The sequence below is a fragment of the Oncorhynchus nerka genome, linkage group LG25, assembly GCF_034236695.1.
Source record: "Oncorhynchus nerka isolate Pitt River linkage group LG25, Oner_Uvic_2.0, whole genome shotgun sequence".
NCBI classification, from domain to species: Eukaryota; Metazoa; Chordata; class Actinopteri; order Salmoniformes; family Salmonidae; genus Oncorhynchus; species Oncorhynchus nerka.
Window position 1 is genome coordinate 49,181,510 of NC_088420.1, and position 26,512 is coordinate 49,208,021.

General features: G+C 42.8%; 1 protein-coding gene across 11 annotated transcripts in view; it reads right to left on the reverse strand.

The window, feature by feature from the left end:
• LOC115109620 (liprin-beta-2-like) overlaps window positions 1–26,512 on the reverse strand; it is a 112,757-nt gene that overhangs the window by 54,547 nt on the left and 31,698 nt on the right. For 9 of the 11 annotated variants that reach the window (XM_029634769.2, XM_029634767.2, XM_029634765.2 and 6 more), the window contains exons 1-2: window positions 22,198–22,279; window positions 14,895–15,118 (exon numbers count right to left, since the gene is read on the reverse strand). In XM_029634769.2, the coding sequence (XP_029490629.2) occupies window positions 14,895–15,118; window positions 22,198–22,261 (288 nt within the window). In that variant the 5' untranslated portion in view covers window positions 22,262–22,279. Of the gene's footprint in view, window positions 1–3,271; window positions 3,855–14,894; window positions 15,119–22,197; window positions 22,300–26,512 lie in introns of those variants that run through there. The other 2 variants (XM_029634758.2, XM_029634766.2) reach the window with 2 other exon arrangements.

Sequence of the window (26,512 nt, forward strand, 5' to 3'; positions counted from 1 at the left end):
GTCCATATGGAGTTCTTTAGCAGTGATTAGTCATGATACTGGCCAGCCCGTTCTCTGCCACACAGACAAATGACCACTTCCTCTCCTCTTAGGGGATGTGACGCATGTTACAGAGAACAGGGTTGTGTACAATACCCACTGGGCACAGGCGTCAATTCAATGTCTATTCCACGTTGGTTCAACCAGTGTGTGCCCAGCGGGTAGGCACCAAACAAAAGAAAATAAACTGAAACAGGGAGGGACTACTTGAACTTGTCCAATAAGAAACACTCATTTTTGCTTTTTGTTGGAAAGCCTTTTACTAAAATGTGCACTGATGAATATAACCCAGCTCTCTTTAAACAGAGCACCTAGAGCTGTAGTACATTGTACAGAGAGAGAGCTCAAAACATTTGCTATTGAAACTATAGAGGCATCTTTCTCAGGCTAGGCCAAGCCACAACGGAATTTCCCTTAACCCCTCTCTTATGCCATGAGCTACATGGCTGTTTGATGCCTCTTGAAGACATATTGTAGGCGGAGAGAGTGAAGGACAAATCCAAAGTGAGCAAAATATTATCCCACTGTCTGAGAATGCATGACGACTGTGTACAGTGCAGTTAGCAAAGGGGCACCGCCTGCTTTTAATGGCCTTAACAAATGTTTCTGTTGCACTTGAGTTTTACGGTGGACAGTCAGCACAGTTACTGGGTCTACAGTCTATCACGGATTACAAAAAGAAAACCAGCTCCGTCGCGGACCAGGGTGTCTTGCTCCCAGACAAACTAAACAACTTCTTTGCTTGCTTTGAGGACAATACAGTGCCACTGACACAGCCCGCTACCAAAACCTGCGGACTCTCCTTCACTGCAGCCGACGTGTGTAAAACATTTAAACGTGTTAACCCTCGCAAGGCTGCAGGCCCAGACGGCGTCCCCAGCCACGTCCTCAGAGCATGTGCGGACCAGCTGGCTGGTGTGTTTACGGACATATTCAATCAATCCTTATCCCAGTCTGCTGTTCCCACATGCTTCAAGAGGGCCACCATTGTTCCTGTTCCCAAGAAAACTAAGGTAACTGAGCTAAACGACTACCGCCCCGTAGCACTCACTTCCGTCATCATGAAGTGCTTTGAGAGACTAGTCAAGGACCATATCACCTCCACCCGACCTGACACCCTAGACCCACTCCAATTTGCTTACCGCCCCAATAGGTCCACAGACACCGCAATCGCAACCACACTGCACACGGCCCTAACCCATCTGGACAAGAGGAATACCTATGTGAGAATACTGTTCATCGACTACAGCTCAGCATTTAACACCATAGTACCGTCCAAACTCGTCATCATGCTCTCGACCCCGCCATGTGCAACTGGGTACTGGACATCCTGACGGGCCGCCCTCAGGTGGTGAGGGTGGAAACAACATCTCCACCCCGCTGATCCTCAACACTGGGGCCCCACAAGGGTACGTTCTTAGCCCTCTCCTGTACTCCCTGTTCACCCACAACTGCGTGGCCATGCACGCCTCCAACTCAGTCATCAAGTTTGCAGACGACACTACAGTGGTAGGCTTGATTATCAACCACGACGAGACGGCCTACAGGGAGGAGGTGAGGGCCCTCAGAGTGTGGTGTCAGGAAAATAACCCCACACTCAACGTCAACTAAACAAAGGAGATAATCGTGGACTTCAGGAAACAGCAGAGGGAGCACCCCCCTATCCACATCGACGGGACAGTAATGGAGAGGGTAGAAAGTTTTATGTTCCTCGGCGTACACATCACAGACAAACTGAATTGGTCCACCCACACAGACAGCGTGGTGAAGAAGGCGCAGCAGCGCCTCTTTAACCTCAGGAGGCTGAAGAAATTTGGCTTGTCACCAAAAGCACTCACAAACTTTTACAGATGCACAATCGAGAGCATCCTGTCGGGCTGTATCACCGCCTGGTACGGCAACTGCTAACCCCACAACCGTAAGGCTCTCCAGAGGGTAGTGAGGTCTGCACAACGCATCACCGGGGGCAAACTACCTGCCCTCCAGGACACCTACACCACCCTATGTCACAGGAAGGCCATAAAGATCATCAAGGACAACAACCCAAGCCACAGCCTGTTCACCCCGCTATCATCCTGAAGGCAAGGTCAGTACAGATGCATCAAAGAGACTGAAAAACAGCTTCTATCTCAAGGCCATAAGACTGTTAAACAGCAGAGTGGCTGCTGTCATACATGTAAAAAATGTATCACTAGCCACTTTAAACAATGCCACATAATATAATGTTTACATACCCTACATTACTCATCTCATATACTGTATATATACTGTACTCGATACCATCTACTGCATCTTGCCTATGCCGTTCGGTACCATCACTCATTCATATATCTTTATGTACATATTCTTCATCCCTTTACACTTGTGTGTATAAGGTAGCTGTTGTGAAATTGTTAGGTTAGATGACTTGTTGCATTGTTGGAACTAGAAGCACAAGCATTTCGCAACACTCGCATTAACATCTGCTAACCATGTGTATGTGACAAACACAATTTGATTTGATTTGTAGGTACTACTCCTTTCTTTCTATAACATAATGTTATGAGTGGTTTATTTTGGCTGCATGATGCCCACTTAGGCTGCGGTCAAGTGGTTCCACCTCTTGACGTGCTCTGCATTCTTGGCACAACTCCTAACTATTCCACTACCTAATAACTCACAACAACCCTGACCTGTCTTGTACAAGCCACTAAATTAACTCTCCTGTTGACTGTCACGCCAAGCCTGCGAAAACATGTCCTACCATTACATTTAATTTCAAACCCTGGTATGTCGACTTGGGGAAAACCCGCCTTACAAAACCCACCTTCTCAAGTCTTCGTCAATGGCAATTTCATGGCATTTTTGATTACACAGCAGAGTGCTGTGATATCACATAATCACAAGATAGCATCGCGGAGACAGAGGAACAACAGCGCCAAGGCTCTGTTTGCAAAACACACATCAGCTGGTTTGTGCTGTAATGCCTCTCATCTGATAACACGTCTCCAGCGAACATGACACATAAGCTCACCAGGATACGCAACTAGACTCACATTCAAACTAGTAGAAATGCATCAGGAACAACTATTACCAGACCGGACAGCAACACCTCATAGAAATACCAATCTCATGAGGATATGGTCCAGTTCATTCTTACAGTTTGCAAAAACCTAGGCACTGAGAAAACCTTCTCAAGAAACATACCTCAAGTCGGAGAAAAACAGCCAACATATGAGGCACATGCACTCACCCTTTTAAGCCAAGTGAAATGCTTATAAAAGTCAATATCACTTTCCATGTTGTCGGCCCATTGCTGCCTGAGATTCTTTTGGGTTCTTGAGTTGCTTATCCTGGCAATGGAGTGACTAGTGCTGTGGTGCTCTAGAGAGCTGCAGCCTGGAGAGGAAAGGCTCTAGCTGGCCCTCTATGTGTTGCTCGGTGCTCTGCTGCGTTGTGATAGGATTTATTACCCAGACTGCAGCCTCACAGCTCCTCTCCTCACTCCCCTCCTTGACGTGGTGAGACAACCGTCCAAATCTTTCCGCCGAGAGAGAGCAAGAGAGAAATAGAAATAGAGAGTGAGAAAGAGAGAGAGCGAGAGAGAGACGTCTGCTGCAGCAGCCAGTCACCTCAGCATCTGCTGTGACTGAGACTGAGGACCCAGGCAGCCCAAAGAGAGCAACAGGCTCTGTCAGCCGAGACACAGACCATGCCAACTCTCAACTCTCTTCTCTCTATTTTCCTGTCGCTCTCTTATTCCCTTGCTCTCCTCAACGGTATCGCCCTTTCTCTCTTTTCCTCTCTTGCTCACTCTTTCCTCGATGGTCTCTCCTAAACGGTCACTCCCACCTCGTTTCTCTCCTCTTATTAACTTAAAGTCACAACGTAAGCCTGAACTGAACAAGACTGTGGCTTAAGATGAGAGGGAGCACTATTAAAGACACATACACACCTCTCTCTCTCTTCTCTCTCCTTATCTCTTTAGACTAAGCAATGAAGCAACAGCCCTCCTACCATTAGCCTTAGGTCCGACTGGAAATCATTATCTGGACCCCCATTTCCTGTGTATGGGATCCTTCTCTAAAACAAGCTCATCCCCCTCCTCACTGAACCATTTGGCTGCCTCTGACAGTATTCATGTGCACACTTCAAAGAGCACAGTCAGAGACAGAAAAACACAGGGGAGGAGGGGGGGGGGACATGTATGTAGGGAATGCTGCAACTTGTCTCTTCTTCGCAGAGTGTAATTAATCATGGGTTACAGCCAGTGAGGCTCAGACTCAGACTGTTTGTAAACTCGGTGTCAGACAGATGGTGCTCATTGCAGAGCTTGACTGAGTAAAGTAAGTAAAAAAGTGAATTAGACTTAGAGCACAGTGTGATTGTGATGCACGTTGCCTTTAATGTGTTTTGTGATCCTGTCTTAACACCCTACAGTTTTGTTACCATTGTCCAGATCACTCCTTCTCTCCTCTCTTTTCTCCCTTAGTCACAGGGATGGATGGGGCATCAGAGACATTTGCACATGGGTCATTCCACTATGTAGGTGCCTTTTGAATAGTGTAACTTTTTATTTCATCTTATTTTAATAGTCTGTCTATGGAAGCCCTAAAGCCCAAGGCACAAAGAAAAAGAAAGTAGACTGTTGGAATGATCTTTTTCGAATCACTTAGTGTGTCATTTGAGCGACTTAGTAAAAAAATAAAACATTTATACTAGAATTTCTTTTTACTTTTACTTAGTCGTTCAAACGAGATACTAACACATTCGAACAGGATACTAAGTCTTTTGAACAGCTCATTATTAGGGATGTTGTCACGTTCGTCGTATGAAGGAGACCAAGGCGCAGCGTTGTATGCGTACATTCTTATTTATTTAAAGAATGAACACTGAACAAACTAACAAAATAACAAAACGAACCGTGAAGCAATACAAATGAGTGCTGACAGGTAACTACACATAGACAAGATCCCACAAACACCAAAGGGAAATGGCTACCTAAATATGATCCCCAATCAGAGACAACGATAAACAGATGTCTCTGATTGGGAACCATATCAGGCCAACATAGAATTACAAAAACAGAGATATCTCAGGTCAGGGCGTGACAGATGTAACGATTCACAGATACGCATCGGTCCCCGATTCAAATGTTTAAGATACAAGTGCACGGGCCCACGGACCCCAAACCAATCCAATTTTGCGAGGTAAACTGCATGGCCGTAGGGAGAGGAGAAGATCACTCCGTAAAAACTTCTAAACGGTCAAAACCATTTGACTTTGAGATGGGGGTGAAATCCAAAGTTGTGCTATGTATTCATTGGCTATGTCATATCTCATTTGTAAACGATAAATATTGATATATTACAAGCTCAAACACATCATCTGCAAAAATTACAAGTTAATCAGTGGTGATGGTGATTTCAGAACCAAAGTGGGGGGTCAAAACTCATAGGCTACAATAACAAATTTTTCAAACTAAAACGTATCGTACCTGTTTTGTGTCAGAGCCCATGTATCTAGATACTGTACGTAATGAATCGTCTTGAAATGGAAACATGCACATCCCTAATTATCTTGTTCAAACGACTCAATTTTTTTTGTCTAATTAGGCCTCGTTTGTTGGAGCACCATTTTTGCTTGTCAGGCTAGGCATGATAAGAGGTGAGGATCAACTAGATGAGCTGGACAAAATACTCTCTTCGATGAAAGTCCAAGCACTCTCCCAGTGTTTCCCCAGTTTAAGAATCGAGACATTTGCGAATAACATTTGTCAAATAATAGTGAAGACATCAAAACTATGAAATAACACACGTGACCAAAAAAAGTGTGAATTATCCAAATATGAGGTAATTGATGGTAAGTCTTCACAAGGTTTTCACACACTGTTGCTGGTATTTTGGCCCATTCCTCCATGCAGATCTCCTCTAGAGCAGTGATGTTTTGGGGCTGTTGCTGGGCAACACGGACTTTCAACTCCCACCAAAGATTTTCAATGGGGTTGAGATCTGGAGACTGGCTAGGCCACTCCAGGACCTTGAAATGCTTCTTACGAAGTCACTCCTTCGTTGCCCGGGCGGTGTGTTTGGGATCATTGTCATGCTGAAAGACCCAGCCACGTTTCATCTTTAATGCCCTTGCTGATGGAAGGAGGTTTTCACTCAAAATCTCACGATACATGGCCCCATTCATTCTTTCCTTTACACGGATCAGTCATCCTGGTCCCTTTGCAGAAAAACAGCCCCAAAGCATGATGTTTCCACCCCCATGCTTCACAGTAGGTATGGTGTTATTTGGATGTAAACTCAGCATTCTTTGTCCTCCAAACACGACGAGTTGAGTTTTTACCAAAAAGTTATATTTTGGTTTCATCTGACCATATGACATTCTCCCAATCTTCTTCTGGATCATCCAAATGCTCTCTAGCAAACTTCAGACGGGCATGGACATGTACTGGCTTAAGCAGGGGGACACGTCTGGCACTGCAGGATATGAGTCCCTGGCGGCGTAGTGTGTTACTGATGGTAGGCTTTGTTACTTTGGTTCCAGCTCTCGCAGGTCATTCACTAGGTCCCCCCGTGTGGTTCTGGGATTTTTGCTCACCGTTCTTGTGATCATTTTGACCCCATGGGGTGAGATCTTGCATGGAGCCCCAGATTGAGGGAGATTATTAGTGGTCTTGTATGTCTTCCATTTCCTAATAATTGCTCCCACAGTTGATTTCTTCAAACCAAGCTGCTTACCTTTTGCAGATTCAGTCTTCCCAGCCTGGTGCAGGTCTACAATTTTGTTTCTGGTGTCCTTTGACAGCTCGTTGGTCTTGGCCATAGTGGAGTTTAGAGTGTGACTGTTTGAGTGTGACTGTACTGATAACAAGTTCAAACAGGTGCCATTAATACAGGTAACGAGTGGAGGACAGAGGAGCCTCTTAAAGAAGAAGTTACAGGTCTGTGAGAGCCAGAAATCTTGCTTGTTTGTAGGTGACCAAATACTTATATTCCACCATAATTTGCAAATAAATTCATAAAAAATCCTACAATGTGATTTTCTGGATTTTTCCCCCTCATTTTGTCTGTCATAGTTGAAGTGTACCTATGATGAAAATTACAGGCCTCTCTCATATTTTGGAGGTTATTTCATTTAAAAAAAGTGAGCGATTGTAATCTGAATAAAGGCCAAAACATTTATTTCTGTGTTTCGAGGGAGAGAAACGCTGGGCCAATTGTCCGCCGGCCCTATGGAACTCCCAATCACGGTCGGATGTAATACAAAATGATACTTTTTTGTGGTATAATTTGTTTGGTCTTAGTTGTAGTTAGTTGTAAAATCGCCTAAACAAACTGCGCTATCAATTTAGGAGTCTACAATCTCACCATGCTCCACCAGCAGATCGATGTGCCTAACATTTGCAATGACAGATATACTTTGGAGGAGATGGGAAACGTTGCCCATTCCACGTTATTGGGTCACGTGGTGCATTCTGGGCGATTCTGGGACAAGGAGTGCTCTCTTTCAAGGATAGAATGGGAGCCTATTGGGAGCTAGCTCAAAAATCCAACGTTAGCACAAATTTTGTCAACAAGAAGTACAACATTACACACCTTTTCCGATATGTGAGATAATTAACTAGCTATCTGTAATATCGTATTGCTTTGGAATCGTGAACACGATTGGTCGACAGTCTGCTGGTTAGGTTGTTATACGTTCCTGCATTCGTAGGATTCCTACCTCCTTTCTATAATATCTCTGGCAACGGCACCATACAATGCAACCTGGACTAAAGAGGCAGACAAATAGGAACAATCGTGCTAGACCCTCTGTTAACCTTTTCATATGTGAGTTCCAAATATTTTAACGGTCGCGCCAGATTGAGTTATTTTATGTACTTGATGTCAGAATGCACTCTGCTCCAAAATGTGATTATTACGCAACAGTACAGTTAACACGCGCTTCCTGCTAATTATCTATAAGCTGTTTCAATTTGTAAATGTCAAATTATTTTCTAACAAGTTACATTTTCCAACAACAGTTTGAATTAAGGTGTGTTCTGCCTCCTCATTAATTCACATAGAAGTTGCCCATTTCAGCATTGCGGACAATTTATGTTTGAGGCTTTACTGAGCCGGACAAACTTCTCTCTCCGAGGAGAGCCCATGTACTTCACTAATGTTTGCGCAGATCAAGTCTGCAGACAGTCGCGCAGTCTGGCACGAATTAGAACATTTTCTGGCTGCCGCTTGCATTGCCTTCCGTTTTGTTTTCCTTAAAAATAATAACATTGGACATGTGTGCGTTCCTATGAAAGTAAGTTCCTTATTTTCTGAATATAGTGATGTTGTTTCTACTGTAGGCGTATACAGTATGTATGCACAGTTGAAGTCAGAAGTTTACATACACCTTAGCCAAATATATTTAAACTCAGTTTTTGACAATTCATGACATTTAATCCTAGTAAAAATTCCATGCCTTAGGTCAGTTAGGATCACCACTTTATTTTTTAAAAATGTGAAAATGTCAGAATACATTCCAATTTGTAAGTCGCTCTGGATAAGAGCGTCTGCTAAATGACTTAAATGTAAATGTACTAGTGGAGAGAATCATTTATTTCTGCTTTTATTTCTTTTGTCACATTCCCAGTGGGTCAGAAGTTTACATTCAGTTAGTATTTGGTAGCACTGCCTTTAAATTGTTTAACTTGGGTCCAACGTATCGGGTAGCCTTCCACAAGCTTCCCACAATAAGTTGGCTGAATTGTGTCCCATTCCTCCTGACAGAGCTGGTGTAACCGAGTCGGGTTTGAAGGCCTCCTTGCTTGCACGTGCTTTTTCAGTTCTGCCCATAAATATCTATAGGATTGAGGTCAGGGCTTTGTGATGACCACTCCAATACCTTGACTTTATTGCCCTTAGCCATTTTGCCACAACTATGGAAGTATGCTTGGGGTCATTGTCCATTTAGAAGACCCATTTTCCGACCAAGCTTTAACTTCCTGACTGATGTCTTGAAATGTTGCTTCAATATATCCACATAATTTTCCATCCTCATGATGCCATCTATTTTGTGAAGTGCACCAGTCCCTCCTGCAGCAAAGCACCCCCACAACATGATGCTGCCACCCCCGTGCTTCACGGTTGGGATGGTGATCTTCGGCTTGCAAGCCTCCCTCTTTTTCCTCCAAACATAACAATGGTCATTATGGCCAAACAGTTCTATTTTTGTTTCATCAGACCAGAAGACATTTCTCCAAAATGTACGATCTTTGTCCCCATGTGCAAACTGTAGTCTGGCTTTTTATGGTGGTTTGAGCGTATGCTCCAGGGACCACTGTAGAATGATCACACCATGTGCTCGTATGTGTCAAAGGGTTAATAAAATGCATGTTTTCCCATCTCAAGAGGTTAAGTAACATTTTTAAATAGTATAGTGCATATTAAGTGTCAAATCAAGTAACAGGTTTGACTGTAACAGGGTTGACGATTTCATCTTAAATCATCCATAAATCCCCATGTGACAGGGAGAATGGAAGATTGTTTTGTGCAACAATAGAAAAAAATTGCATTGTGAAAGGGGTAACAATTAAGTACCCTACTGTGATTGTTTTCAATTAAAATGGTCAAGAAGAAACAAAAATAGCTTCTTTGCGAGAGCAATTTCTCAAGCAAGAATTTTGTTATGACTGTCTGGGAGTGATCTGAGTGGGGAGGGGGAAACTGAAACTTGGTGTTATTGACAGAGATTATTTGAACTCTCATTCTCATTGGTTCATTAACAAATGTACCCCTTGCTGATATCACCAGGCAGGCCAAAACTCCATCCCACCAAAACAGGCAAAAATTTCAGTCTGTCTTTTCAGACAGCTCTTACACTAAAAGGGCATTATCATAATTTAACAGTATTATTCCAACCTCATAATGTGGAAATATACACAGAGTGTACCATTCATTAGGAACACCTGCTCTTTCCATGACATAGACTGATCAGGTGAATCCAGGTGAAAGCTATGATCCCTTATTGATGTTGCATGTTAAATACACTTCAATAAGTGAGGATGAAGGGGAGGAGGCAGGTTAAAGAAGGATTTTTAAGCCTTGAGACAATTGAGACATGGCTTGTGTATGTGGGCCATTCAGAGGGTAAATGGGCAGGACAAAAGATTTAAGTGCCTTTGAACGGGGTATGGTAGTAGATGCCAGGTGCACCGGTTTGAGTGTGTCAAGAACTGCAATGCTGCTGGGTTTTTCACACTCAACAGTTTTTCACACTCAAGCAGCCTCAGGCTGCACAGCTGTTCTCTCATCAAGTGATCATATCTTCACCCATCAGACTATTCTCAATTGAATCTTTACTAATATGTCAAATTAGCTTGGATTTAGAATGGCCCATTATCAATGGGCAGGAACAGTGGGCAGGAACAGGGGCAGGGAAAAATACATGTATTCTGTATGCACTCAAATAGCGAATGGAGGCCGGTCAATTTTTCAATGATGCCTGACAGGCTACTTCAATTTTATAGCTGAGCTGTGCTTAATATGAGCAGCTGTGAAATAAATATAAGAACACTTATTTCACTCCATGCATCAACCACTATTTGAGGAGATTGCTCTCGCTGTGCGACAGGTGATATTCCGCCCAAACTCTGTATACCATGGGCTCTCCAACCCTAAACCTGGAGCTACCCCGTGCTTAATTCGTTAGTAATATGTTTTCGCAACAAAATACATTTCACTAAACAGTTGACAGCCCTTCTGCCCGCTCGAGAAAGGAATAAAGGGGAGAGAGGAGGAGATGGAAATGCATGGTGGTGAGAAATTCTGTGTAGCTAAAGTTAACGTGCTACCCAAATAATTATGAAAATATTTAAAAAATCCCTATTACTAGGCTATTCAGAATCCAATATAAATTCACTATAATTATAGGCTACCTGTAAGCAGGCCTGCACAATCAATGAACCATCAGCATCGCCTAGGGCTCTCTCCCAGAATCATGGATAGACATTTTGCATAAGGTAACCAGTCCACCCAGTATGCATAATAATACAGTCCACACTCAAAGGCGATTACTAAAATGTGTTTAATTTTGGAGTATAGGCTAGACCAATTATGCACCGAAGACATCTTAAATCAGTTTTGTTTTATGTTTTTCTGCTATGGGTAATATATGCAGTTGGCTACATTTTGTATAACTGCACAATCAGGGAGGGGGGGGGGTCGGGCTCATAAGCGTATGCATAAGCTCTAATAACATCTACAATGGCCATGATTTGCACTCAGTTTCAACCTGCTCTTGAACTTCTTTCTTCAAGTTTTTAAAGGACCACGCTATTCTGATGATAAGTGTTTGATGTGATTTTCTATTGCATTTTGCATTGATGTCAGAGTGGTTAGAGGGACGATAGAGCCCTGAGCACCAGACCATTAGCAACCTGATGATCGTTAGTTTTCTTTTACCTTAAAAATGAATCACTAATCACAGGAAATAAATACTTATCCTCAGAAATGACTGTCAAAGCAACAAAATAACTAGGGCTTTACAACAGGGCTCAAAACTGTGACCAAAACACTCGCATTTGCGACCCTTTGACTTGGCAGTGCAATTTGTATTTATGATTTATTCAAACTGCATTGTGCAATTGACCAAAAATGTACCATATGAAAGTATCTGCCTGTCCCTGTTTCACTGTCGGCTGCTGTGTGAGCGAGCCACTCTCTCTCCCTACTGTGCGCATGGAGGAGCAGTGCATTCTAATAAGCACGACCAAATATTTGATTTGATTACCGTTGCTCAAAATGTAATTGCGGGACAAATACAGTTATCGAAGCAACTACTGTTGTTCTAGTTACAGAGAGGAGAGTCACACTTTCCTGTGAGTATATCATTTATTTCTCTCAATACTGAGTTGATGGCACCACTTTACCACCAGAGTAGTAGTTTCTATGTGGTCTATATTAAAAGGCATTTCATTTACTATAATATGCTTATACAATTCAATATTTGTGCCCAGTTTCTACTTGCAGCAGTTTTTTTTTTATCTCAATGTCAAATCATTCTGTGTAACAATTTAACATGATTGTTTTCAATCAAAATGGTAAAAAAGAAACAGAGCAAGAGGAATTTCTCAAGCTTTGCTTTGCTAGGACTGTCTGGGAGTAGTCTGAGTGAGGAAAACAGAAAACTAGCTTGTTATTGGCAGAGGTTTGGAACTGTCTTTTTTATTGGTCTATTCATTAATTTACCACCTAGCGATGTCACCAGGCAGGCCAAAACTCCATTCCACCAAAACAGGCTGAAGTTTCAAGTTTCACATTAAAAGAGCATTAGCATAATTTTCACAATTTCACAGTATTATTTCAACCTCATATTTTGGAATTATCTATAAAATACAGAAAAAAATCATGTTTTTGATTGCACTGGGCCTTTTAAATATCAAAGGGACTCAAAAGGCACTCATTTTGTGGAACGACCCACATGATATGTCATCTCCTGAACCACAGGTATGGCTCAACGACAGCCAAGAATGCATATATATATTTTTGACATTTTTTATATTTTTTGGAACTTATGGCACCTGGTATTCCCAGGCGGTCTATCGTCCCAGTACTAACCAGGCCTGACTTTGAACTGGCGTGTTCAGGGTGGTATGGCTAATCTCTACAACTCCTCAATTGGCTCGGGAGAGGCAAAGGTCGAGTCATGCGTCCCCCGAAACATGACCCGCCTGGCCGCCTACTTCTTATCACACTGCTCGCTTAACCCAGATGTCAGCCGCACCAATGTGTCAGAGGAAACACTGTTCGACTAACGATCGGAGTCAGCTTGCAGGCTCCCAGCCCAGTTGCAAGGAGTCACTGGAGCATGATGAGCCAAGGAAAGTCCCACCGGCCTAACCCTCCCGTCCCCCAGACGGCCAATTGTGCACTGTCCTATGGAACTCCCTGTCACGGCCAGATGTGACAAAGCTTGGAATCGAACCCTAGGCTGTAATGGTGCCTCAGCACTGCGGTGCAGTTCTTTTGACCTCTGCGCCACCCAGGAGCACAAGAATGCATACATATCATGGGGATGCAAATCATGCAAACGTCGTCAGGCTCAACAAGAAAACAGATTTGGTAATCCATCTGGAGTGCATGTGCTCTGATCATATTCCCAGCCCTGCTATGGAACTGCAACAAGGAAGCGGAGTGCTCCAGTGACTCCATTGCTACAGAGCTACACTCACTGCTTTCAGGGCTTGAAGGGGCTGACTGTGCACTCTGTCCTGCACCTGGCTATGTTGACTGCTGGGTTGGACAATCACTAGGATAACTCTCTTTCTTTCTCCCCCCCCCATCTCTCTTTCAAACAATCCCTCCTTGTATAAGTCAAGGCAACAACTTTCCCTTTAAGGCAAAATCTTCAATCTCGTGCTTCTTCTGCGCCATACTTGACCCCTGTCCTACTGTCTGACATTCTCCGATCGACAGACAATAGCTTCAGGTCAGCGATAGCGAGCATCACAGGGTCTCTCTTCTTCCTGCCAATAACATACGGAGGGAGCTTGATCCTATTTCCTCTGTGGAGGGGCTCAGTTCCTCAGAGAGCAGTGTGTTTAGTTTAATGGAGGAGTGTGTGTGTTTAATCCTGCTCTGGGCCAGTAGAGATGGGGGTCTCAGTAGAGAGACTGTATAGCGTGTAAGACCCCTGCTGAATAGAAAAAGCATTAGCCTCTCCGACTCCGAGAGAGGGGGAAAAAAGAGCCTTTCATTGGCCCCTTAGCCCCGGCAACAGGTTGTTTACTGCAGCCTCGGCCAATGACAAGACATTGTATTCCATAACAACGTCAAACATTCACGTCAACATTCGGCCACAATGAACAAAACCCTGGCTCACAGTAGCAGTATCATCATGTGCTTGTCATTTCCTAAATATGATCCAAATATGTAAAGTGCCTGCATACCCTCGTAGACCTGGTCATGATATTTACAGACAGCCAACAATAAAAAGAAAAAACGAAGAAACATGCGTGACATTCCCAAATAAATCTATAGACTAAGAGCTCGATGTGCTGCTCCAGCTGAACAGTGAACACATGAAGAATTGATTCAGACTTACCCCCTAACACCCCAGACTGCTTCAGCTGTGCTTGAGATGACCAGACAGAGAACATACAGAGCTAACAGAGGGAGTAGAGAGTGAGTAGAGAGAGGGAAACGTGGAGTGAGTAGAGAGAGGGAAAAAGTGAGTGTGGAGAGTAGGAGGAAAAGAAGAGAGGGGTGATTAGAAAGAGGGAGAGTGGAGAGGTTGTGAGTAATGCAGAAAGAGGGGACAAGGCAGGAAGTTGAGTTCAGCCCTATTAGGAGTCTCTGAGGAACACGTTGAGTCTTTTAAATATGGCCAGCCTTAGTCCCAGACACAGCCATGCTAAGATCTAACAGCACCCAGGAATAGTTGTCTGTCTAAAACTCATACACAGCAGCTGCTGCTGCAGTGAATCAACCCTCGCTCCTTCAATGTGATACAAAAAAAGAGAGAAAAAAATGAAAATTGAGAACCTGCCTCAATTGGAAGTAAATAAGAAGTTGAAATGTTCCACATAATATTATTCATCCTACTGACCCAAGATGGCCTGTAAACAACTGTGATAACATATTCTGAGCAAATAATGAATGATGCTCATCTATAGTATCTGTTTATAGCCTATATATAAATATATGTTGTTAGACAAAGGAAGTGGTTGCTAAAGATGGTTGGCGAAGGTAATGGTTGTTTTATATGGTTGGCATAAGTAACGACTACTTGAGATGGTTGGCATAAGTAACGGTTACTTGACATCGTTGGCAGAAGTAATGGAAAAATACAGCATTTCCATAGACCCAGGTGTGCTTCCTGCTACTCACCGAGACCCTTTCTGAATACCTGTCCATGTCAAGCCAGTCCATGAGCATGTGAGCGGTGCTGCTGGGGACTTGGGCCCTCAGGGTGTCCCTCTCCTCCTCTCTGGGCTGCAGCTCCAGGGCCAGCCTCAGGTCCTCAACCAGCTGCAGCACCTGCAGGGGTCCCGCGCTGCCCGGGGAGCCCAGCTCAAACAGGCCGTTGGTGTACTCGGCTGCAGCCTTGGAGCCTGCCAGGGACAAAGGAAAAAGAGTCATTATAGTGGACAAGATATGTACTATCAGCACATATACATATCGCAGTATCAGACCCACTCAGCTCCCTTCTACACGTCCAACCTACAGGAGGGTAGCACTCCAGGAACAGGGTCTGAGAGCCCGAGGTAAGAGCAACAAGTGTACAGTGTGGAGCCTGAAAGAAGAGATTTTACGTTTGGTAGCTAATCCCAGATTACAGAGAGAGGATCAGAGCAGCAGTGTATTATCATGACATCTTAATGCTCCAATACGCTTCCTTTTTCCCTATTAGCCTACTTAACACTAGCATCAGATCGAGGCAGAACATGCAAATACATTTCCTTTGTTTTGCCATTATGGAACTAGAGATGATGTGACCTACAGGACAGGTCAGGACAGAGGACATTTTACATTTACATTGATAAGGCCACGATGAAGTACTATAGCTGGTTAAGACCAGGGAATGCCTATGTCCCTAGAGGTCTGGGTATCTAAAACAATATGAAAATGGCCTCAACACTCCTATGATACTGGGGTGGGCCATGAGGTCACATGGGCCTGTAGATAGAGTTGTCTCATGTTTCTGTCCCCCTAATGCCTTCACACACTCAACTGGCTGATGTATCATGACATCATAATGATGTTTCTTCCTATTGTTATGTTAGCAGAAAAGTGAAGTAAAGTAACAAATAAAAATAAAATACAAATTTAAAATCTGGTGGTCTTGGCAGCACTAACCTGATCCCAGATCTGTTTGTGTTGGCTTGCCCACTCCTATGGTCAATGTCATAACATGTAGCACAAACAGATCTGGGACTTGTCCATATCTATGTATACAAACAGTCGTACTTTCGCTGATGGAAAAACATGCAGCGAAACCATGGTACATTGAGTGCATGCTTTGGTTGGCTTGACATTTGAGGAGGATGTAGAAAAGAAAACCCTAGATTTTCCGTAAATATGCCTGTGCCTGCCTGAGGGTCAGTGGGGATACAAACAATGGATTATATACTCATGTTCAACTGCATCTCTTTACAGATATCATAACTACGGGTATCAGCCAAATATAGCCCTGTTTTCTGTTCATCTCATATCAGCTTTATTCAGATCACAAGCCTGTTACAAAACAGTTGGTGCAATAAAACGCCTTAAACAAGTTAACAAGCCAGCCCAGTTAAACAGTAGTTGTAGTTTAGTATGTTCTTCTGTTTGTCTGAGCATAGTTTGAAGTTGGTTGAGGTTTCCAAATACTAATCAAATAACTCATTCATATTATCCTAGTATCGATTGACAATAAGTGAAAAAACATAAAGAAACAAATGATTCAACTCAAGATGATAATATTACTGTATCGCTCATCTCATTCAGATGTCCCGGCAATAACCAGTAGGTGGCATATTTTCCACCACCACTGCAGCAACTCATAACCTGAATATTATACCTTAATGTCAAGTGCCTTTCAGAGACGTTTCCCACGTAATACTGAAAACGAAAAGTATTTCCTAAGTATGTTCTAATACTCAAATGTAATCAGACCAGTATCTCAAAATATGATGATTGGGATTCCTCGCAGTAATTACATTTGGATTCAATTCTATTTGTAGTTCGTGACACACCAAGGCTGCATAGTAAAGTAATACACTTGGCTTCTAACTGACCATATCTTACTGTGGTAATAGCAATGCTTAGTTTGTGAACATATTGTTTTCACCTTGACAACTTGGTCAGTCAAGCATATTCACTTGACTGTTGAACCTGATTTCTTGTCATGGTGGATTGAGAGGAAAGGGCAGGACCAGTGGCATGCTATTCAAATATTAGACCAGATGTATTTAGATTTACACAATAACACACACTGCTGTGATATTCCCCAACACACAGTAAGTGACTCCATGATGAATCCCGTGGTTGTGAGTGTTGCATGCCTTTCTCTCTCCACAGTCTGATTGTAGCAAGTTGTCTTGCTGATCCTTTCGGCAACAAACTGGCATGTTGATCTCCACCCCCCACACTCTAATTTGTTGACTGACTGCATTAAACATTTATCCTCTATTAGTTAAATCATGTTGGCAATAGCTGAGCTTGCTGCAGGGAATGTGACCCCGAGTCACACTCCCTACAAAGTATTGTCCCTAATTTAACAGCCACGCGCACACTCACACACACACACACAAACATGCTCGCACGCATGGGTACACGCGCAGTGGCTTTCCAAAAAGCTTGGCACTCGGCTAAATAGCCGATAACAGACTCATTGTAAGCAGGCTACTTTTTCTACTTCATATATCAACCAGACTTCTTTTAATTTCAAAGTTTACATTCTACATATACTTCTCCCGTTAGAACGAATGATATGCATCTTTTAGGGATTTATTGATAGGACAGGCGCCTGTCAGTCACAAAGAAAATGATGACAGGGAAACAGCTGGTTTGCCAATCTGCTGTCTGTCCCGCCTCTCGGTAGGCCTACCTACGTTATTTTTGTACACTGTGGTTGGCTGCAGTCAAATTAATTTTCACGGAGGAGGGAGAGCACGATGCTTCTTAATCGTCTCCTGTGAGTGAATTTACACATCCCCGTGTGAATGTTTCCCCTCTGATTTTTCCAGCAGCAGCAGCAAAGTTAGCATGTGGGGGGTGGGGGGGGTGGGGGGGGGTCACAGAGACAACATTCGATCCCTGCAATACTACACATTTTGTCATGGGGCTGAGAGAGGCCTAGACAATATCCTAACAACTAACACACACTGAATTCATACAATTCATATATTTTCAGTAATCATGTCTTTCTACTCAATACCACAACTCATCTTACCAATTTGGGAGGTTAAGTCATTAAAGTATTCAATAATTTAGCTGTTTATTTCAGTTGGAAGCAAGGCAATAGAATGTACCAGAAGCCACCAAAATAGAGCTAGTTTCGGGAACCCCCCAACCCAGAATTCCATGGCTGGCTACTTTTTTATATCTGGCTGCTTCCATGTACTTACAGAAAACACTGCACACACCCACCCACACACACACAAACACACACACACACACACACACACACACACACACACACTGTTACTGCATAGACCCTTTAAACAGGATTCATACTGTACACGCAAGAAAAAGGACGATGCCATTAAAACACACTCATATCTTGGGAGCACATCATAGCAGAACAGACTTATCTGATTTCCACTGTAAACAAGCTAAACATCCAATCATGCTCCTTCCTTATCCTGGAGGATCTCCAACAAAGCCCTCTGAAATAACATTAAGGTCTGACATACTGTAAGCCAGTGTGGGTTCTTCATTTGAATGCTATCTCTTTCATCCATCTTCATCTTTGCAACATCAACTGTATTTGGCAGGTTGACGTTTACTGGGATGGATCTTGTCCAGGAGACAGAGCTGAGCGATTTGCACTAGATTGGCTAGCTGCAAAGTAAAAATTGGCTATATATCGTAAAAATTCATGAAAACAAAAATGTGTATTTTGGTCTTAATTGAAGGTTAGGGCAGTAGTGTGGTTACAGTTAGAGTTAGGTTTAACATCTTACATTGTGGCTGTGCCAGCTAGTAGCTACAGAGCTGCCTCTGTGTTTTCAGCGTGTTGGAATGAAATGCATTAAGCTAGAGATTTCCATCCACACTATGAACACTGTTTTTGTATGTCATTCAGGCCATCACTGCCTGCTGGGCATCTTCAGCATGAGTAGCCCTGTCCTCCATGTCTCTAAACATGAGTTATGGCGTCAAAGATTATATAAACACATCATGGTCCTCTCTGGCTCAGTTGGTAGAGCACGGCGCTTGAACTACACAATTGTAGATTCGATTCCCACTGGGACCACCTATACGAAAATGTATGCACGCATGACTGTGAGTCGCTTTGGACAAAAGCACCTACTAAATAGCATGTATTGTTATATTACTATTATAGTATCACAGTATGTACCATGTCAAAAAAAAATCTGGCCCTGCGACCTGACCAGAAAATACCCCTGTGGGTTAGTATTCTGTTCATTGGGACTTCTGAAAATATTATTGCTTTTGTTATCCCACAGAAAATACCCAGCTAGCACATAACGTTTTGAGAGCCTGGTGAGAGCGTGGTTTTCCTATGGTTATTTTGCATAGAACCTTCCTATAACTTTCTGGGAATGTTTCAAGATAGTTGCTTGGCTTTGGAACATTCTCAGCACATTTAAGGAACTTCACAAAAAAACATTATTTTATTACATTAAACAGCATGTTCCTAAACATTCAAACATGGTTACATTTAATAAGACATGTGGTAACGTTCTAGGAACATTCTCCAACTGGTTTAAGATTGAGAAGGTTTTCAAATAGTTCAGAGAATGTTAACATTCTTCTGTGGGAATTTCAGTATTTCAACATAACGTTTTCTGCAGGTTTACTCATGGTTCTATTTAAAGTAATGTTCTCAGAACATTCAGACAATGTTAAGAAAGGCCAACCCACTTGGAAGCCGGCCCCACCCACTGGGGAGCCAGGCCCAGCCAATCAGAATGAGTTTTTCTCCACAAAAGGGCTTTATTACAGACATAAATACTCCTCAATAGCCCCACTCTGCCCTCTCAGACGATCCCACAGGTGAAGAAGCCGGATGTGGAGTTCCTGGCCTGGCTTGGTTACACGTGGTTCTCTGCTGTTGTGAGGCCTGTTAGACGTACTTCCAAATACTCGAAAACAACGTTGGAGGCAGCTTATGATAGTGCCATTAACAGTAAATTCTCTGGCAACAGCTCTGGTGGACAGTCCTGCAGTCAGTATGCCAATTGCACGTTCCCCAAAAAATTGAGACATTTTGGTGTGTGATAAAACTGCACATTTTAGAGTGGCCTTTTATTGTCCCCAGCACAAGGTGCACATGTGTAAGGATCATGCTGTTGAATATGCTTCTTGATATGCCACACCTGTCAGGGGGATGGGCTATCTTGGCAAAGGAGAAATCTTCATTAACAGGGATGTAAACAAATTTGTGCACAAAATTTGAGAGAAATAAGCTTTTTGTACGTATGTACGTATTATTTCAGCTCATGAAACATGGGATCAACGCTTTACGTGTTGTGTTGTATTTTTGTTCAGTGTAGTACATTCCGTTCTCAGCGTCAACAAAATGTTATACTCTATCTTGTTAAGTGTGTTCAGCCATCATGACCACACCCACTAATTGGCCACACCTGATCTGAATGAGTCTGTTGCTGTTAACCCTCAATATGAAGTCCAAAGAGCTGTCACTGCCATTGAAGCAAGCCATCATTAGGCTGAAAAATCAAAGCAAACCCATCAGAGAGAAAACATCAAGTGTGGTCAAATCCACTATTTGGTACATTCTTAAAAAGCAAGAACGCTCAGGAGCTCAGGAACAGACCACGGATAACAACTGTGGTGGATGACAGAAAAATTATTTCCTTGGTGAAGAAAAACCCCTTCACAACAGTTGGCCAGATCAAGAACACCCTCCAGGAGGCAGGTGTATCTGTGTCAAAGTCAACAGTCAAGAGAAGACTTCACCAGAGTAAATACTGACGGTTTACCACAAGATGTAAACCATTGGTAAGCCTCAAAAACAGGAAGACCAGATTAGAGTTAGCCAAACAACATCTAGAAAAGCCTGTACAGTTCTGGAACAACATCCTATGGACAGATGAGACAAAGATCAACTTGTACCAGAATGATGGGAAGAGAAGGGAAGGAACTGCTCATGATTTGAAGCATACAACCTCATCTGTGGAAGTAGTGTTATGGCGTGGGCATGTATGGCTGCCAATGGAACTTGTTCCCTTGTATTTATTGATGACATGACTGCTGACAAAAGCAGCAGGATGAATTGTTTAGGGCTATATCTGCTCAGATTCAGCCAAATGCTTCAAAACCCATTGGACGGCGCTTCACAGTGTAGATGGAGAATGGCACGAATCATACTGCGAAAGCCACCCAATGTTCCGCAATGGCCAAGTCAATCACCTGACCTGAATCCAATTGAGCATGCATTTCACTTGCTGAAGGCAAAACTGAAGGTAAAACGCCCCAAGAACAAGCAGGAACTGAAGACTGCTGCAGTAAAGGCCAGGCAGAGCATCACAAGGGAAGAAACACAGCATCTGGTGACGTCTATGGGTTCCAGACTTCAGGCAGTCATTGACTGCAAAGGATTTGCAACCAAGTATTAAAACTTACAATTTAATTCATGATTATGTTTGTTTGTCCAATTACTTTTGAGCCTCTAAAATTGGGGGGCTAAATGGTTGTAATTCCTATAAGGTGCATACAATAATTTTGACAAAACTCTTAAATTAAAGATGAAAGTCTGCACTTAAAGCACATCTTGATTGTTTCCTTTCAAATCCATTGTGGTGGCGTACAGAGACAAAATTACGCAAATTGTGTCACTGTCCAAATACTTGTGAACCTGACTGTACATCTGAATCACACTGTTGCTGTGCCACAAGAAAACATTTGTGTTTGCATGGTTCAAAACAGTTAACCTAAATTAAGATAGGATTATTAGAAGTGTTATTAAAAGTCCACAAAAACCTTTACATTTTGTTTAAGACATACACAACATTTAGAGAATGTTCTCTGAACGTTATATAATATCTTAAACTATAATTTCCGTTCTCAGAATGTTATAAAAGTTTCAGGGAACCAAAGTAAAACATTCTCAGAACCTGCCGGCAACTGCCAGCAAAAACTAACATTCCCAGAACAGGCAAAATTTTCAGAATGTTCAGAATGTTTAAAAAATCATTCTGTTTTACCAGTCAGTAAACTTATGGCTTCATTACCAGAACCAAAAAACATACGTTCCCACAACTTCCAAGAAACAAAATGTGCTAGCTGGGCAGTAACTGTGTACTGAGAAGGTATAATGCTGTAATGAGCTATTTAAAAAAAGAAATTAACGAGTTGATCCTGTTTGTTTTTGTATTCCAAATGTATCTCTCAGCTTTGTTTAATATATTGACAATTATATATTGACAGTGGATTATATGTATTAGGGAAAGATTAAAGTGACAAAATACTGGAATATGATAATGAGTTCAATCACTTTTACCTGCAATGATGTCATCCATTTGCTCCAAGGCCGCCTCCAACATGTGACTTGCATCTGAGGCCATGGCGACAGACTACTGCATTGGCCTCTATGCTTGATGTCCTAGGAAAGGAAGACCATTGTTAAATTCTAAGAATTAAGAATTATAGAAGAGTTCAAATCTAATATATGCTAGCTTTGTTAGCTTTGTACACATTGAACAGTAAATAACATAGAAAAAAAGGTTTAAAAAACAAAAAGATTAAAGATGCGCTGTGAAATATATTTTCCATAACCAAAAATATTGTATTTTCAGCTGTTTGAAGCTGGTGTACAAAACTGAAAGTAAAAACAAAACTTAACAGCACACATAGAACCGATCTACCGCTTCTTAGACTTGATTTCAATGACAAAGACAGATCTGTAACTCATATTAATATATGAATTTGGTTGGGTCGCCCAAAAAGTGACATATTGCAGCTTTAAGAAATGTCATATGGTACGATTACCCACATATACATACCTAAACGGAGTACTGAGGACCAATTGTACTGCTGTGATATATTCTCCATTGAAATGTTTTCAGATATTGTCTGTCTTCTTCCTAGGCATACATTTCAGTGTGATTGGCTTGGCCTGGTATAGTGAGTACTGGTATTTTCCCTGGATCATCACCGTCAGTAAGACAGGGAATGGCTTAGAGGCTGGTTCCCCCCACCCCTATGATGACTGTATAGCACAGAACCCCTGTTCTAATGAGGCCTCCGAACTACCCAGCAGGGTCTCCTCCCTCTGTCATACTGCTTTACAGCCGTCAGCATCTACCCTCTTAAACAGAGAGAACAGCACGTCCCCTGAGTAACCCCCGAGGTTAAAGGATTTAAACACACTGTGAATGTCTTCGTTCTTTCAGCTGTTGACAGAGTTGATGGTTTGTGGGCTCGGGGCAATGCTTCCTCTATACTAATTTAGCAGCTAAATTGTTGCCACTGCTGCAAGCAATCTGATTTTTCAGATTTTTTATATATATATTTACAGTTGAAGTCGGAGGTTTACATACACCTTAGCCAAACACATTTAAACTCTGTTTTTCACAATTCCTGACATTTAATCCTATTAAAAAATCCCTGTCTTAGGTCAGTTAGGATCACCACTTTATTTTAAGAATGTGATGTTGAGGTGTAGATCTTACAGTGAAATGCTTACTTACAGGCTCTAACCAATAGTGCAAAAAAGGTATTAGGTGAACAATAGGTAGGAAAATAAATAAACAACAGTAAAAAGACAGGCTTTATACAGTAGCAAGGCTATAAAAGTAGCGAGGCTACATACAAACACCGGTTAGTCAGGCTGATTGAGGTAGTATGTACATGTAGATATGGTTAAAGTGACTACGCATATATGATGAACAGAGAGTGGCAGGAGTGCAAAAGAGGGGTTGGTGGGTGGCGGGACACAACGCAGATCGCCCGGTTAGCCAATGTGCGGGAGCACTGTTTGGTCTGCCCAATTGAGGTAATATGTACATGAATGTATAGTTAAAGTGACTATGCATATATGATAAACAGAGAGTAGCAGCAGCGTAAAAGAGTGGTTGGGGGGGCACACAATGCAAATAGTCTGGGTAGCCATTTGATTACCTGTTCAGGAGTCTTATGGCTTGGGTGTAAAAACTGTGGAGAAGCCTTTTTGTCCTAGACGTGGCACTCCGGTACCTCTTGCCATGCGGTAGTAGAGAGAACAGTCTATGACGGGGGTGGCTGGGGTCTTTGACAATTTCTCCAACACCGCCTGGTGTGGAGGTCCTGGATGGCAGGCAGCTTAGCCCCACTGACGTTTTGGGCTGTACGCACTACCCTCTGTAGTGCTTTGTGGTCAGAGGCCGAGCAATTGCCGTACCAGGCAGTGATGCAAGCAGTCAGGATGCTCTCGATCTTGCAGCTGTAGAACTTTTGAGGATCTCAGGACCCATGCCAAATCTTTTTAGTTTCCTGAAGGGGTATAGGCTTTGTCGTGCCCTATTCACGACTGTCTTGGTGTGTTTGGACCATTCTAGTTTGTTGTTGATGTGGACACCAAGGAACTTGAAGCTCTCAACCTGCTCCACTACAGCCCCGTCAATGAGAATGGGGGCGTGCTCGTTTCTCCTTTTCCTGTAGTCCACAATCATCTCCTTAGTCTTGGTTATGTTGAGGGATAGGTTGTTATTCTGGCACCACCCGGCCAGGTCTCTGACCTCCTCCCTATACGCTGCCTCGTCATTGTCGGTGATCAGGCATACCATTGTTGTGTCATATGCAAACTTAATGATGGTGTTGGAGTCGTGCCTGACCATGCAGTCGTGGGTTAACAGGGAGTACAGGAGGGGACTGAGCACGCACCCCTGGGGAGCTCCAGTGTTCAGGATCAGCGTGACAGGTGTGTTACTACCTACCCTCACCACCTGGGGGTGGCCCATCAGGAAGTCCAGGATCCAGTTGCAGAGGGGGGTGTTTAGTCTCAGGATCCTTAGCTTAGTGATGAGCTTTGAGGGTACTATGGTGTTGAACGCTGAGCTGTAGTCAATGAATAGCATTCTCACATAAGTGTTCCTTTAGTCCAGGTGGGAAAGGGCAGTGTGGAGTGCAATAGAGATAGCATCATCTGTGGATCTGTTTGGGCGGTATGCAAATTAAAGTGGGTCTAGGGTTTCTGAGATAATGGTGTTGATGTGAGCCATTACCAGCCTTTCAAAGCACTTCTTGGCTACGGACGGGTGCGCTACGGGTCTGTAGTCATTTAGGCAGGTTTCCTTTGTGTTCTTGGGCACAGGGACTATGGTGGTCTGCTTGAAACATGTTGGTATTACTTGTGTCATGCACAAAGTAGATGTCCTAACTGACTTGCCAATACTATAGTTTGATAACAAGAAATTTGTGGAGTGGTTGAAAAACAAGTTTTAATGACTCCAACGTAAGTGTATGTACACTTCCGACTTCAACTGTATATTTCTACCGAGACACGCTTTTAAATGGATAGTCGTTGGCTCAATGACTGGAAGTCTATGGGAACAGCTGGCATGTCATTGCACTAACTCTGTTAGCAATGCAACCCCCCCCCCCACCCTTGCATCCACTGCTGAAAAGTACCAGGTTTGTCTTCAATACAGTTCAAAAAAGATCAGAGTAAAGCGTGACTGATCATTTGATTGTTGTGCCAAGAAATACATCTGTCTCACACATCAACCTATGATGAGTTCCAATTATCAAAGTCAATAGAAATATCTTGAACAGGGCTTTAAATACTTAAGTATTTAATTCCCCAAACTATCATATGACAGAATGGAAACATATCTATTATTATTCAAGTAATCTTCTCTGGAAAAATTATAGATGTGACCATTGACTGTGAGACGTTGGTGAAACACAGGCATAGGCCTCTGAGACAAAAGGCAACTGTAGACGTCGGACAGGCAGGCAGGGAGAAGCAGGCAGCGCGTTGAAAGGAGCCAGGCGTCAACAGTGTTAATTATGTGGCTGTTCAGATTTAGCTGAACACGGCTGAGGGTGATGGCTCCATTTATTCAGAGCCTCTGTAGTGACAGCTCCTCTGTGTAACAGCAGCACAGTGGGCAGCAGACAGTAGTATTCTAATAACTGGCCTGATTATACAAACCCAATTAAAGCCTGCAGTTAAAGGCCATGAGGACCTCAGGACTCCCTTGTACTGCAAACCTCTAATGGACAGGCCAGAGAGAATAATACAGTCTACTACCCCTATAATCAACTGGCACAGTGGGCAGCAGACACAGGGTCAATAGGGTCCAAGGGTCCCGAAAAAAATAATACAAATAAACATATATATATAAAGTGGGGCAAAAAAGTATTTAGTCAGACACCAATTGTGCAAGTTCTCCCACTTAAAAAGATGAGAGAGGCCTGTAATTTTCATCATAGGTACACTTCAACTATGACAGACAAAATGAGAAGAAAAAAAATCCAGAAAATCACATTGTAGGATTTTTATGAATTTTTTTGCAAATTATGGTGGAAAATAAGTATTTGGTCACCTACAAACAAGCAAGTTTTCTGGCTCTCACAGACCTGTAACTTCTTCTTTAAGAGGCTCTTCGGTCCTCCACTAGTTACCTGTATTAATGGCACCTGTTTGAACTTGTTATCAGTATAAAAGACACCTGTCCACAACCTCAAACAGTCCCACTCCAAACTCCACTATGGCCAAGACCAAAGAGCTGTCAAAGGACACAAAAAACAAAATTGTAGACCTGCACCAGGCTGGGAAGACTGAATCTGAAATAGGTAAGCAGCTTGGTTTGAAGAAATCAACTGTGGGAGCA